Consider the following 15,985-nt stretch of genomic DNA (forward strand, 5'->3'; position numbering starts at 1 on the left):
GTACGATATTCAGATAAGGAAATCTAGAATGTCATCATGGGTGTGAAAGAAACATTTCTAACCAGAAAAGGGAAAGAGAGCAGAAGAAAAGAAGGCAGAGCAGGGAAGTGATGAAATTTGCTACCCCTGAAAAGGGGTGACCGCCATGGTACAATTAGTTTTTCATAACACTTCTTTTCAATATTTTCAAAAGCAAGCTACAAAATCCTTTTCTGTCTAATTGCTGAAGTTTACGAAGTGATGTCTTTTGAGGTTTTCTTATTTAAGATGAGAAGTTTAGCATAGTTCTGTTCGTCTTTTCCTTTCCTGATTTTTGTTCATATAGCCTGAGATTTGATTTGATTTGATTTGATTGATTTTTTAAGAGAGACAGAGTATGTGCACATGTGCACACACACCTGGGGTGGGGGTGGGGGGTTGGGAGGGATAGAGAGAGGGAGAGAGAGAATCTTAAGCAGTCTCCAAGGGACCCCCATGTAGGGCTGGATCTCAGGAACTGTGAGATCATGACCTGAGCTGAAATCAGGAGTTGGACACTTAACTGACGGAGCCACCAAGGCATCCCTAGCCTGAGATTTTAGATAAAGATAATTTTTATTAAATAAAAATTATTTTTATAATTACTATTACCAGTATTATTTTTATTGAAACAGACCATCCCTGAAGTCACTGGTTCCCCATCAGCCCTCTCAAACAGAGCTGATTTTTTTCCCCCAAATCCCATGTGTTAGGCTAAAAAAAATGACCTTCCAAGAAGATATCCACATCTCAATCTTTGGAACCTGTGAATGTTAGCCTATATGCTGATTTTTGCAGACATCATTAAATTCAGGATCCTGAGATAAAGAGTTTATCCTGGATTATCTGGATGGGCCCAAAATGCAATCACTTTGAGTGAGGCAAAAAGAGATTTTATACACAGAGAGAAGGCAACATGAAGATAGGGCAGAGAAAGCTTTGGAGACTGGAGTGATGCAACCATAAATTAAAGAATGCCAGTAGCTTCCAAAAGGCGAAAGAGACAGCAGATTCTTCCCTAGACTCTCCAGATGGAGCGCTAGACTCTCCAGACCGAGCACAGCCTTACCAACACCTTGATTTTGGCTCAGTAATACTGACTTTGGACTTCTGACCTTGAGGACTGTAAGACAATAAATTTTTGTTGTTTCGAGCCACAGAGTTTGTGTTAATTTTACAACGGCCATGGGAAACTAGATAGGTGATTTGTTACCCTGAATTGCTACTTCTTAACATATTTTTCCCCTTGCTTCATCCAAATCCTAAACTAGTGGGCTTACACTTGTGAAGGGTATGTCATCAGATTTAACCACCAGACACCTCTTGATTTTACCTCATGTAGCAACCTGCTGACCACTCCTGTCTCATCAAGGCTTTGGTGCTCTGCTTACATTCTTCTCTTCACTCTTAGTCTTTCATGCACCTTGGCAATTTCGACAATATTCTGCCTCTGCAGATTTCTGCCTACCCTAACTGAAAAGATATGCCCATCCCTCCTCTTCAGTCATTCTTCCTAGATCTTGCCATCACCAATAACTATGTCCATTCCCAAATCTCAATTTCAATCATGCCCGCCTCTAATCCTCCCAGTGCATGTACTCAATTCTCTACTCCAACTCTCCTTTGACTGCATAGGGACCACCATCGCATTGACTCTACCATTTGTCAACACACACACACACACACACACACACACACACCACGTCCTCGTTTCCATCCAACTTAGAAGCTGTGATCTAATATTAGAACCATTGGCTTCCTAATACCCTTATTGACCTTCCCCTATGTTTTATTCACTTAATTAAACCACTCATCTGCCTAGCTAAATTATCCACCAACTTGGAGCCAAACATCTCACATCAAATTCATGACAAGAAATCTCCATGGGAACTCAACAGGGCCCAGCGGTCCTACCCCACTTCTCTAGGATATTTGTCTTCTCTTTCCCCAAAATAAATATTTCAAAACTTCTCTTCATGTTTCATGCACCACATAGTTCTCTCACTCAATCACTGCTAATGACTTTGACTCATTCATGAGCAGGAAAAAGAAAAAAACAACAACAACAACAATGAAAGAATCAGATGAAATAAACCTCCTCTTCCCACCATTAAGACCACTTTAAGCTCGGGGCACCTGGGTGGCTCAGTCGGTTGAGCGTCTGGTTTCAGCTCAGGTCATGATCTCACGGTCTGTGAGTTTGAGCCCCACATCGGGCTCTGTGCTGACAGCTCAGAGCCTGGAGCCAGCTTCAGATTCTGTGTCTCCCTCTCGCTCTCTGCCCCTCCCCTGCTCATGCGTTGTCTCTCTCTCTCTCTCTCTCTCTCTCTCTCTCTTTCTCAAAAATAAATAAACATTGGGGGGAAAAAAGACCACTATGAGCTCACTTATTTTTTTCTCCTTGCTTGATACAGTGGAAGAATTGTCCCTGCTCCAGGCTGGGACCCATCCTTCCATGTTTACTCTGGATCTCATCCTTGCTCAAGAAAATTGCTCCTATAATTTTCCCTTTTCTCTTGTGTTATCAATTCCCTTTTCACAGCTGGATTGTTCCCATTGGCCCCCATACATGTTCTGATATCACTCATGTAAACAAAAACTCCTTGTCTTTCACTCTCACACTGCCCTCCAGCTACTTTCTATTTTCCTGCGATCTTTCACAGCCAGACTCCTTAAAATTATCTTTGCTTACATTCTCTACTTTCTTACTTTCACCTCTTTTCTCAATCTACTTTTTTTAGATCTCATTCCTTACCCTACCTCCTCCATGAAAAATGCCTTCAGTTTTTATCAGGTCTCAAAACTAATGGTCAGTTATCTACTCTCATGTTACCAATCCCTTTTTTACTCAGTTGGTCACTTCCTTTTTTAAATCCACTTTTCCCTATATTTCCCTGAGACCATGCTCCCCTGGTTTTCCTCTTACCTCACTGACACTCCTTCTCTGTCTCATTTGTTGGCTCCTTTTTTTCTGCTCAGCTTCTCAATGTTGGAATACTCCAAATGTTGGAATACTCTCTGGTCCTCTTCTCTTCCCTGTCTACACTTTCTCCCAATCCCATCTTGTCCAATTCCACGACTGTAAATACTACCCATATGTCAAATCCAAAATCTGTATGTGCAGCACCATTCTTCCCACTAAGATCCAGACTCAGATATCCAGCTGCCTCCTCAACATTTCAGATTTAGCTCAAAAAGAACTCAAGATCCATCCCCAAAACCACTCATCCATATCACTAAATGGTACCCCCATATACCCACTAGCTCAGACTAAAAGCCTCTCTTTCTCTCATCCCTTACATCTAAGCCTAAACAAGTATGACACATATTTCTCAAATCCAAGTCACTTCTTAACATCTTCATCAACAACTTTGACCATGCCACCACCCCATCTGACCTGCAACATTGCAGTAGACTCCTTGACTGACCTCTCTGCTCTCCCAGACTTGTCTTTCTATAATTCATTCTCTGCACATAAGCCACAGAGTTTCTCTAAGATTAAGTGTGATCATTGTCACTCCACTTAAATCTCTCTGATAGTTTCCTATGGCAATTAGAATAAAATCCAACCTCTCTAGCATAGCTTACCAAGACCTGTGTGATCTGACCCTGCATTCATCTGGTACAGTTTTATTATTGAGACAAAATTTTCTCCGGCCCCTTGTGCCTTCTTTTGGAGTTTCTCTTTTCTTTCTGCTACCTTTATTTCAAAACAAAACAAAACTTCTCTTTTCTTTTTTCACCCCGCCCCCACCCCCCCGCTTTGTTGAGATATCACTTATATCAAATCATCACGTTGTACATCTTTATCTTTTACTTGTGGGGAATAACTGCCCATGATATAAAGACACCACCACCACCACCACCACCACCACCACCACCCATCCCCCTCTACTTACTTCTCCTGGATTGAAGGTGCTGATAATGGGGTGGAGATAGTGACTTGTCTTTGGAGAATAGCAACGAGGTTATATGAATCCTGGGTCTATGATATAGGAGCAGATGGTGGAATTGTTTGCAGAAATGTTCAACTATCTTTAAATATTCTCTATCCCATAATGCAAGCCTGCAGTGAAAACTGTTTAGATAGTTACCAATCCAGCTCCATCTACCTTATAGTTAGTCAACAGTCTTCTCAAATTCTGGTATTAGGTTGTCTTTCAGCCTTATTCTAATGCGTGTGTGCACACATACCTGTACGTGTGGTCCTGTGATTGAAGTATTGAGTTAAAGTATATGTCCTGTAACCATTGACTGAATTGTAACTTATCTGTGTGATGCTGGAACATAGTATATTAGATAAGCCCAGCGACAAGTTCCTTCATTTCTCTATAACTGAAATAAATTAGTTCAGAAGTCCCCATGTCTTCCAGTGGTGAAAATTCAACCTTGCCATTAAAAGCAAATCAACTATTCTTTATTTAAACCTTCATCTTTGGGGAAGTAAATACTTAGTCAAATTCTAGGTTCTCCTGTTTCCCCCTCTTCCTGCTTTCTTCTTTCTGGGAATCACCTAAGTTTGTGGAGTCTTAGGTATTATCTCAGCTTTGGGGAAGGAACATGGAGTCTACATGTTATCATTTGTCTTCAACGTTCCTTACAGATGTGGCTTATCTCATTTGTTCTTAGACATCAGACTCTGTAGCAGCTATATCATTGCCCATGCCCAATCTCCTCGTCATAACTGACAACTGTATGCCCTTGGGAGAAATATGAGCCCTTTTCAATCAGAGAGCTCTCAACTCTTCCATCTCAATCCCATGTTGGAGTCTTAGAAACTCTTGACTATCTTCCCTGTACCCTCTTGGCATGACGTCAGTTGTAAGGTGGCCCTGGTCTGTCCAGTTAGCCACCTTTCTTGGAAATTGTTCTCTACAATTCCAGCCCATTGCTGTTCAGTGCTATACAGGGCATGGGGCTTCTCCAAGAACCTGACAATTTTCCAGATATATACTCTGGAATCAAAGTCCAACACTTTTTGCTTTGTAGTGCCCATCTGGGTGATTCTATAGTCTCTCCACCAACAAAACTATATGGGGGAAGGAAAGGGCCTATATAGGGGCTCAGTAACATCAAGGCTTTTGTTACCTCCCCCTTCTTATCCCCCCTTTCAACTTTTATTGCCTTCAGAGTAGGAAAGTTGCTCACATTCCTCACTTTATCTTTGCTATATTTTGGCCTGCGGTATCAATTCTGTGCTCTTAGTCTCTTGATGCACAAAGCCAATATTTTATCATTTTAAAAATGGTCTTTGCTCTCCCCACAATGCCTGGCTCTAAGTCTATGGACTTTAGTATAAATTTATGAAGTCTACAAAGGAGCTCAAGATGATGAATTTGACTCTTCTAGGCTGTATATCTCCTGAGAGTCACTACCTTTAGAAATTCTGGATGATGAAGGAGAAGAGAAATGGGTTCAAATAATTCTTGGGAAGGGGAAATGCGAGAAGCAATGACTTAACATCTTAAAAATATTATCCCCTGCTACACTGTTTTTCACTTCTTTTGTAGGTTTTTTATATTTTTCTGTGTCTTCCAAGGAATTTTACTGGGAAGATATAAAAGGCTACATCAGGGACTGCCAGCCAGTTGCTATTTTAAACTGAAGGTCTTGTGTTTATTTTTTATGGAAGCAAATTTCACATACAAAAATTTTGTTTGATCTCGGGCATTTTCTTCGTGGAACCATACCCTAGAAGAAGCCAGAAACCTAACTCAGGGCTAGAAGGGGCAAGTGCCAAAATAGCTTTGTATACCTCACGGTTTGCTCCAAGCCAACCTTGGTTTTATCTAAGCATTAGATAGATGGTGTATTAGTTTCCTAAGAGTGCCGTAACAAATTACCACAAACTGGGTCACATAAAGCAACAGAAATGTATTCTCTCACAGCTGGGGAGACTAGAAGTCTGAAATCAATGTGTCATCAGGGTTGATTCCTTTTAGGGGCTGTGACGGAGAATCTGCCCCCTGCCTCTCTCCTAGCTTCTGCTGGTTGCCAGCGACCCTTGGCATCCCGTGGCTTGTAGACACCTCGCTCCAATCTGTGTCATCATTTCCTCATGGTATTTTTCTCTGTGTGTGTATCCGTGTCTTCACATAGCCTTCTTATGAGGTCAGAGTCATTGGATTTAAGGCCCATCCTTATCTGGTATGACCTCATCTTAACTCAACTAATTATATCTGCAAAAACCCTATTTCTTTTTTTTTAATTTTGTTAATGTTTATTCATTTTTTGAGAGAGAGAGAGAGAGAGAGAGAGACATAAATGAGCAGGGTAGGGGCAGAGACAGAGAGGGAAACAGAATCTGAAGTAGGCTCCAGGCTCTGAGCCCTCCACACAGAGCCCCGCACAAGGGCTCGAACTCACAGACCACAAGATCATGACCTGAGCTGAAGGTGGATGCTTAACTGACTGAGCCACCAGGTGCCCCGAACCTATTTCTAAATAGGTTCTAAATAAGGTCACATTCTAAGTTTCCAAGTGGATATGAATTTGGAGGGGGACCTTATTTAACCCAGTACAAATGGAAAAACAGATCCTGAAGTTGCTCTGTGATCAAATGTGGCAGTATTTCTCCAGAAGATCCCAGAGGAGCCACTCACTAGATTCCAACTGGGAAGCTGAGAACGGCAGCGAGTTATAAGGTCAGCTACGTTTTGTTAGTGCAAATTTTTAGGTTAAGTAGATTTAAGAGTACAAAGGGCTGCAATTTGGTTTACATTATTGTTGCTGTTCTCACTTTTCTGTCAAGCATGGCATCTAGCTCTCTGTCATTTCCCATTCCATCTAGTCAAGAGCTTCAGTGAAAAAAAAGCACTAGATTAGAATTCAAAAAACTTGGTTTCAAGTCTTATTTCTATCATTTACCATCTGGCCTTACACACGTCACTTCCCTAAGCCTCACCGTCCTCAACTGTAACATAATTAAACTGCCAGTGATTTTTTTTTGGTAAGTGTGTGACATTTTTACCTCCCAAGTTATTAAAACTGCGCTAAGTCTTTAAGATGCTACATTTTCTGGAGGAAGCAAGGCACTGTATGATATCAGAAATAAATTCTTATCCAGAAGAGTTAAAATACAAAAATATTTTGGTGTTTTATGGAATAAACTTGAGTCTCCTGGAAGTGCATTTAACACATATTTATCTGGCATTGTTAACTGATGCTCCAGGTCAACAGACAAAACGCACTATGCTATAAATAAGTGTATATACAAGTGAGAGTCCACAGGATCCCTATCTGACTGGGTTTCAAATGCACCATGGCATATAGCATAGGGTTTTCTATGTACAGACCTGATTTAAGCTTCAGGCAGTAAGAAAGAGAGACAGAAGGGTGAGAGAGAGAAAGAGAACGAGCTCAAATTCCGTTGCCTCTCTGAGTTTCATTTTCCTCACTCCTAAAAGGGAGTTGATAATTCCTCTTTTCATTAGGGCTCTCTAACATTAGGCATGTAATGTCGTTTCAGTATTGACCACATCATCAAGCTCCAAAGCAGCTAGCACCCAGCCAGCATAGGGTAAGTGCACAATAGATGTTCTTAAATGAAGGGAGTATGTCCTGACTACCTCAAGGAATTGTTCTGAGATGTGATTTGATATTATTACCTATGTTACACTCTCTTGCTGATTAAAAATAACTGTCCCCAGTTTGCTTTGGGCTTTTTCTTTCATTAGCAGTCTCTGCCTTGGCCACTAGATGGCACAAGAAGTTAAGTTCCTTAAAGATCGGGACAGATGCTTGGGGATGTTGGCTACAGTGTGAATAAAGCAGCCATCCCTGGGGTTAAGTCAAACAGGTAGCCAGTATTCCACTAAACACACTGGAAGGAAGCAAAACCTCCACAAGTCTGTATTTTAAATGAACTTTGAGCACTAATAAATGCAAAGACAAAAAACAAAAACAAAAAACCCACCACTCTTCAGATAGTAATAAGGTACCAAAGCAGAAACAATAGCCTTCAACCAAATATTCCAGGACACCACGGAGGGAAACAGCAGACCTGGGACAAGGCAAGAAGAGAGGAGGCCAGATTGAATCAACCACCGCAGTTAGGTGTTATCACTCGTGCAGAGAAATCTGGAGCTGATCTGAAAAACTCCGTTCGATACAACAGTTGCTACATATATTTCAGTTTAATTTAATGTGGACTAAAATGTGTGTAGTTCTCATTTCAGAGTCAATTTTAGCAAATTTTTGTGTCCTCTATTTAAAGTCATCAAAGAACTTCCCTAAATATTCTTACATGGAAAAACCTGTGCTGTACAGACATCAGTTTACTATAGAAGTCAAGAATCTAGAGTTCAGAGTGGGCAGAAAAATGAATTCAGTGGTACATAATGCCGTCTCTTAAAGCCTTGCTGTGTGGGGCTCCTGGGTGGCTCAGTCAGAGTGAGCGTCCCAACTCTTGATATTGGCTGAGGTCATGATCCCAAGGTCATGGGATCAAGCCCCACATTGGGCTCTGCATTAAGCATGAGTCCTGCTTAGGATTCTCTCTCCCTCTCTCTCTGCCCCTCCCCTGCTCGTGCTCTCTCTCAAATAAATAAATAAGTAAATAAAGCCTTGCTGTAATCCAGGAGCACTGCATGTGACTTACAGGTGTACCAGAACACTCCACTTGCTGAGATGCTGTGCTCATCAAGAAACTTTATTATAAATTTATGTTATAACTTTATTATATAAATTTTAAACTTTATTATAGATCTGCCTGTAGGGAGAAAAAACTATGCCTGGTCCAGCACAAACCCTTCCAACCTATGACAACTATATTTTTCACTATGACTTAATAATAGTACTCTCTTTATTTTTTTACATTTATTTATTTATTCTGAGAGGAAGAAAGAATACAAGTGGTGGGAGGGGCAGAGAGAGAGGGAGAGAGATAATCCCAAGCAGGCTCTGTGCTGACAGTGCAGAGCCTGACACAGGGCTTGATCCCATGAACTATGGGATCATGACCTGAGCAGAAATCAAGAGTCTGATACTTAACCAATTGAGCCACCCAGGTGGGTCTGGTATTCTGTTTTAAATAGCAGTCTCTGACGAGTTTGGTAAATGTATTGCCATCAGGAAAGGGACTTCTTCCTGACAAAAAGAACTCTTTGAGCCTGTGGGACACAGCCTCAGATGGTGTTAAAGTCTCTGTTTAGGGGAGGAGCCAAGATGGCGGAACAGCATGGAAGATTTTTTTTTTTTTGCGTCTTGTGTCTGTGAAATACAACCAGATCAACACAAAACTATCCTACACACCTAGAAAACTGATTTGAGGATTGACACAACAATCTGCACAACCTGAACCACAGAACTCAGCAGGTACATGGTGCGGAGAGGTGAACTGGGGGAGAGAGAAGCCGCGGAGAGCAGGGAGATGTTTTTGTTTGTGGAGAGAGGATGGAGACAGGGAGAGAGTATGGGAAAATCACCCCCCACTAAAAGCAGCTGGAGAGAAAGTGGAAAAGTGGAAACAGCTGCAGGGACTGAACTAAAAAGGGAGAAAGGAGGAAGGAGAGGGTTTAAATTCCATTAAGACTCTATAAACAGGGGGAGTGCAGAGTCTGAAACTCCACAGCTCAATACCTGGCAGTGCTCTGGTGGGAAAGGTGAATCCCAGGAGCAGAGTGAGGTCTGGGGATCCTCAGGCCACATGGAAAGAGGCGGTTCCCCTGCTGTAACGACATTTGGTAGAGGCTGTGAGGCCACCTGGTCCCAGCAGACCCCAGAGAACAACCACAGAACAGATCAATGAAACCAGAAGCTGGCTCTTTGAAAGAATTAACAAAATTGATAAAACACTAGCCAGTTTGATCAAAAAGAAAAAGGAAAGGACTCAAATAAATAAAATCAAGAACGAAGGAGGATAGATCACAACCAACACAGCAGAAATAAAGACAATAATAAGAGAATATTATAAGCAATTATACACCAATAAAATGGGTAATCTGGAAGAAATGGACAAATTCCTAGAAACATATAAACTACCAAAACTGAAACAGGAAGAAATAGAAAATTTGAACTGACCCATAACCAGTAAAGAAATTGAATTAGTAATCAAAAATCTCCCCAAAAAACAAGAGTCCAGGGCCAGATGGCTTTCCAGGAGAATTCTACAAAACATTTAAGGAAGGGTTAACACCTATTCTCTTGAAGCTGTTCCAAAAAATAGAAATGGAAGGAAAACTTCCAAACTCTTTCTATGAGGCCAGCATTACTTTGATTCCAAAACCAAAGACCCCACTAAAAAGGAGAACTATAGACCAATTTCCCTGATGAACATGGATGCAAAAATCCTCAACAAGATATTAGCCAACTGTATCCAACAATATATTTAAAAAATTATTCACAATGACCAAGTGGAATTTATACCTGGGATCCAGGGCTGGTTCAATATCCACAAAACAATCAATGTGATTCATCATATCAATAAAAGAAAGGACAAGAACAACACGATCCTCTCAATAGATGCAGAGAAAGCATTTGACAAAATACAACATCCTTTCTTGATAAAAACCCTTAAGAAAGTAGGGATAGAAGGATCATACCTCGAGATCATAAAAGCCATATATGAGGGACACCTGGGTGGTACAGTCGGTTAAGTGTCCAACTTCGGCTCAGGTCGTGATCTCACAGTTCATGAGTTAAAGTCCCATGTCAGGCTCTGTGCTGATGGCTCAGAGCTTGGAACCTGCTTCAAATTCTGTGTCTCCCTCTCTGCTCCTCCCTGCTCACACGCTGTCTCTCTCTCAAAAATAAATAAAGATTAAATTTTTTAAAAATAAATATATAAAAAATAAAAGCCATATATGAAAGACCCAATGCTAATATCATCCTCAATGGGGAAAAACTGAGAGCTTTCCCCCTAAGGTCAGGAACAAGACAGGGATGTCCATTCTCGCCACTGTTACTCAGCATAGTATTGGAAGACTTAGCCACAGCAGACAACACAAAGAAATAAAAGGCCTCCAAATCAGCCAGAAGGAGGTCAAACTTTCATTTTTTGCAGATGACATGATACTCTATATGGAAAACCAAAGATTTCCACCAAAAAACTGCTAGAACTGATCCATGAATTCAGCAAAGTGGCAGGATATAAAATCAATGCACAGAAATCAGTTACATTTCTATACACCAATAATGAAGTGACAGAAAGAGAAATAAAGGAATCGATCCCATTTACAATTGCACCAAAAACCATAAAATACCTAGGAATAAATCTAACCAAAGAGGTGAAAAATCTATACATTGAAAACTATAGAAAGCTTATGAAAGAAATTGAAGAAGACACACAAAAAATAGAAAAAGATTCCATGCTCCTGGATAGGAAGAACAAATATTGTCAAAATGTTAATACTACCCGAAGCAATCTACATATTCAATGCAATATCTGTCAAAATAACACCAGGATTCTTCACAGAGCTAGAACAACAATCCTAAAATTTGTATGGAACCAGAAAAGACCACAAATAGCCAAAGCAATCTTGAAAAAGAAAACCAAAGCAGGAGGCATCACAATCCCGGACTTCAAGCTGTTTTACAAAGCTGTAATCATGAAAACAGTATGGTACTGGCACAAGAACAGATGCTCAGATCAATGGAATAGAATAGAGAACCCAGAAATGAACCCACAAACGTATGGCCAACTAATCTTTGACAAAGCAGGAAAGAATATCCAATGGAATAAAGACAGTCTCTTTAGCAAGTGGTGCTGGGAAAACTGGACAGCAACATGCAGAAAATGAACCTGGACCACTTTCTTACACCATACACAAAAATAAACTCAAAATGGATGAAAGACCTAAATATCAGACAGGAAGCCATCAAAATCCTCAAGGAGAATATAAGCAAAAACCTCTTTGACCTTGGCCACCCAATTTCTTACTCAACATGTCTCTGGAAGCAAGGGAAACAAAAGCAGAAATGAACATTGGGATGTCATCAAAATAAAAAGCTTCTGCACAGCGAAGGAAACAATCAGTAAAACTAAAAGACAACTGACAGAATGGTAGAAGATATGTGCAAACGACATATCAGATAAAGGGTTAGTATCCAAAATCTACAAAGAACTTATCAAACTCAACACCCAAAAAACAAATAATCCAGTGAAGAAATGGGCAAAAGACACGAATAGACACTTCTCCAAAGAAGACATCCAGATGGCCACCCGACACATGAAAAAATGCTCAATGTCACTCATCATCAGGGAAATACAAATCAAAAGTACAAGGAGATATCACCTCACACCTGTCAGAATGGCTAACATTAACAACTCAGGCAACAACAGATGTTGGCTAGGATGCGGAGAAAGAGGATCTCTTTTGCACTGCTGGTGGGAATGTAAACTGGTACAGCCACTCTGGAAAACAGTATGGATGTTCCTCAGAAAATTAAAAATAGGACTACCTTATGACCCAACAGTTGCACTACTAGGTATTTATCCAAGGGATACAGGTGTGCTGTTTCAAAGGGGCACATGCACCCCCATGTTTATAGCAGCACTATCCACAACAGCCAAAGTATGGAAGAGCCTGAATGTCCATCCACTGATGAATGGATAAAGAAGATGTGGTATGTATATACAATGGAGTACTACTTGGCAATCAAAAAGAATGAAGTCTTGCCATTTACAACTACGTGGCTGGAACTAGAGGGTATTATGCTAAGCGAAATTAGTCAGAGAAAGACAAATATCATATGATTTCACTCATATGAGGACTTTAAGATACAAAACAGATGAACACAAGGGAAGGGAAGCAAAAATAATATAAAAACAGGGAAGGGGACAAAACATAAGAGACTCTTAAATATGGAGAACAAACAGAGGGTTGCTGGAGGAGTTGTGGGAGGGGGGATGGGCTAAACGGGTAAGGGGCATTGAGGAATCTACTCCTGAAATCGTTGTTGCACTATATGCTAACTAACTTGGATATAAATTTAAAAAAATAAATTAAATAAAAAGAGAAAAGTCTCTGGTGAAAATCTCCTCTGACATCTCTTGGCAGCCAACCAAGGCTTCGGGTCCTGCTTTCACACTTCTATGGCCATGATTCTCTATCCTGGTTGCATATCAAAATTATCAAAATTATAAAGATGTTTAACAAATGCAGATTCCCAGTCCCTCCCCCCCCCCCCAAAGATTCTAATTCAACAGATCTGGAGCTGACCTGGGTATCTGTATTCCTAAGAAATCCAACAGATTCTAACCTATAGTGTTTGAGTATCCATCTACTTAAGTATAATTCCACAGGTTAGTCCAGGACCACAGATCATAAAATATTTTCTTTTATAAAGGTCTCCAGAGCAATAAGAACTCCTTTCTACAGCATCCCTGAACCCTCAGGTTGCCACGGAAACTGGGCATAAAGAGACCAGACACAGGTGCCTGGGTGGCTCAGTCAGTTAAGCATCCGACTTTGGCTCAGGTCATGATCTCACAGTTTGTGGGTTTGAGCCCAGCGTCGGGCTCTGTGCTGACAGCTCAGAGCCTGGAGCCTGCTTTGGATTCTGTGTCTCCCTCTCTCTCTGCCCCTCCCCTGCTTGTGTTCTGTCTCTCTTGCTCTCAAAAATAAATAACAAACATTAAAAAAAATTTTTTTAAAGAGTCCAGACAGGAAGTTGTTAGGTCATTAAAGCCTAACAACGGTGAGAAGCCAGCAGACCTCTGGGACCTTGGGCCTTTAGCTAGAAGGTGTCAAAGAGTCCCATTAGCTTTTAGAGAAATAGTCCTGTCTGGCCAAAAATGTATATATCATACAGATGATATGTATTTACAGATGCATAATTTGTGAGCCCAATCCAAAATAATAATGACTAATAATTTTAAAATGATGACAGCAAAGCATTAAACAGGTTTGGGGCCCTTTGGAGCATGGGCCCCATGCGTCTACACAAAGGATGCATACCCATACGGTTGGCCCTATGCAGGACTATTGGGGCAGGATGATGATTTATAAATAGAGAGATCTGCATTCTCATATTCTTTTCAATCTGTTTGTTTTTCTGCATCCACACAGCAGCCAAGGCCATCTCTTTAAAACAAATCTGGTCCTGTCACTTCCCTGCATCCTGTTGCCCTAGGATCAAATCTTAAGTCTGGCACACAGGTCCCTTTGCCATCTGACCCCTACCTGCCTCTTTCCCCTTATGGTCTCCATTCTCTGTCTGTATCCCAGTCATGCTGCCCTTGTCTCAATTCTCCCATTCTGCATGCCTCTTTCTGTTCAGATCTTTCACAATGCTGTTTTCCATGACTAAAAGAATCTCCCCTCCTTGTCCTAACTTGGCCAAAGTCTGCATATCCTTCCAGTCATAGGTTAAATGTCTCTTCTTCATGGAAGTGTTCTCTGACCCACCTTGGGACAACACACCCTCGTATCACGCTCTCCTTGTCCTTTATAAGCTTCTTCACACTGTGCTTAATTAAATGGTGACCTGTGCCATCGTTTGTTTAATGTCTGTCTCCCCTGCTAAATGCTTCTCTTACTGTCACGTACAGTGCCTGGAACACAAGAGGTGCTCACAAAGTGTTTTTGAATGGATGACTGAAAACCAACAACAAGTGAAGAAAGGGTGAAAATGTCAGGTGCTGAGAGTGCCCCTCTTCTAGGAAACATGTCCATTCCAAGACCCAGTGACCTGCTCACCCACATCACTCCCTGTATGGATACTTGGCATTTAAGCCTCCGTACATAGAGTGTGACCATGCTACACAATTTTTCCAAGACAATTCCATTTGTTAACAGTGTGCTATTATTAACAACACTTACTTTGGCTCACCACACCACCTGTTTAGATAAGGAATGATATAGGCTCTGTGCGTATATACCACACTTTAACAATACTTGAACCATCTCTTTCTCTCTCTATAGAGGTGAATTGACAAGAGACAGCTTCTGTGTTTTGGTGGCCGTGGTATTAGCAGCAAGAGCTTAAGTTATTAAACCGAGCAGGTTTAATCCGTGAGGTCTCCCGGAGCAGTGGGGATTATTGTATGTTTACCCCAGAGCCAGCACTGCTATTCCAATGAGCTAGAGTTTGCTCCCTGAAATGCCCACACTGGCCCCCTTGCCTTTCTCTAGACCCACTTCCTAACCGTGAAAGATGTGATGGAGTTTTACTTGGAGATCGACCCTGTCACCTTGAACCTGATCATCCTAGTGGCAAGCTACGTCATCTTGCTCTTGGTATTCCTCATCTCCTGCGTGCTGTATGACTGCCGAGGCAAGGACCCCAGTAAGGAGTACGCTCCTGAGACCACTCTTGATGCCCAGCCCTCCATCCACTTGGTGGTGATGCAGCAGAGCACATCAGGGGACCTCTGGGCAAGGAGGCCCAGCCTTCATTTTGGGGATCCTGTTCCATTAGGGAAGAAAAGCACAATGGTATGAGGTCGGCCAAGGGCTACTGGGGAGAGAGCACTAGACATTCTGGACAAACTGTTCTCCACGTGGCTGCGCTGGTCTTGCTGGGCTATGTAGTTGGGAGTTCTGCCTTACCTTCTACGTTCTTGTCACCCTCTTTGTGGATGAAGCAAACATTTAAGGTAAGAAGCCTGAAGTGGCCTTTGGTCAAGTTCTACGGATGCAAAAATCTCATTAATACTCTTGTATAGTGATGTTGGTTGTTGGTCCCTTCCTGGTGATACCCTTGCCATTTCTAGGAGAGATTGACATTTGATAGGAAACTCCTTCTTCCCTCCTAGGCTCTTTGGCTGGTCTAATAACTACATTGACATAAAACAGATGAATAGGAGAAAAACAAGTTTAATGTTTACCCTTGGGGCCCTATAAAAAATATGAGACTCAAAGAAGTGACCAGGGCGGGCAGATTTTATGTCCTTTAGACCAAAAAAAAAAACAAAAAACAAAACAACAACAACAACAAAAAAAAAAACCTGTCAAGAATTGACAAAGCAAAGGCAAAGAAGTTTGGAGAAGTTTGGGTTTGAGATAGTAAATTAGTGAAGATGTAA

The 15,985-nt window shown here is 41.3% G+C and overlaps 1 protein-coding gene across 1 annotated transcript; it reads left to right on the forward strand.

Annotated features, from left to right (window-relative positions):
• Positions 1–15,119: 15,119 nt before the first annotated feature.
• Positions 15,120–15,401, forward strand: LOC122233732 (small integral membrane protein 36-like). The gene has a single exon (XM_042967457.1). The coding sequence runs from the start codon at positions 15,120–15,122 to the stop codon at positions 15,399–15,401; it is 282 nt and encodes a 93-aa protein (XP_042823391.1).
• The last annotated feature ends 584 nt before the right edge of the window (positions 15,402–15,985 follow it).

This window comes from Panthera tigris, chromosome E1 (genome assembly GCF_018350195.1).
Source record: "Panthera tigris isolate Pti1 chromosome E1, P.tigris_Pti1_mat1.1, whole genome shotgun sequence".
In the NCBI taxonomy this organism is placed as follows: Eukaryota; Metazoa; Chordata; class Mammalia; order Carnivora; family Felidae; genus Panthera; species Panthera tigris.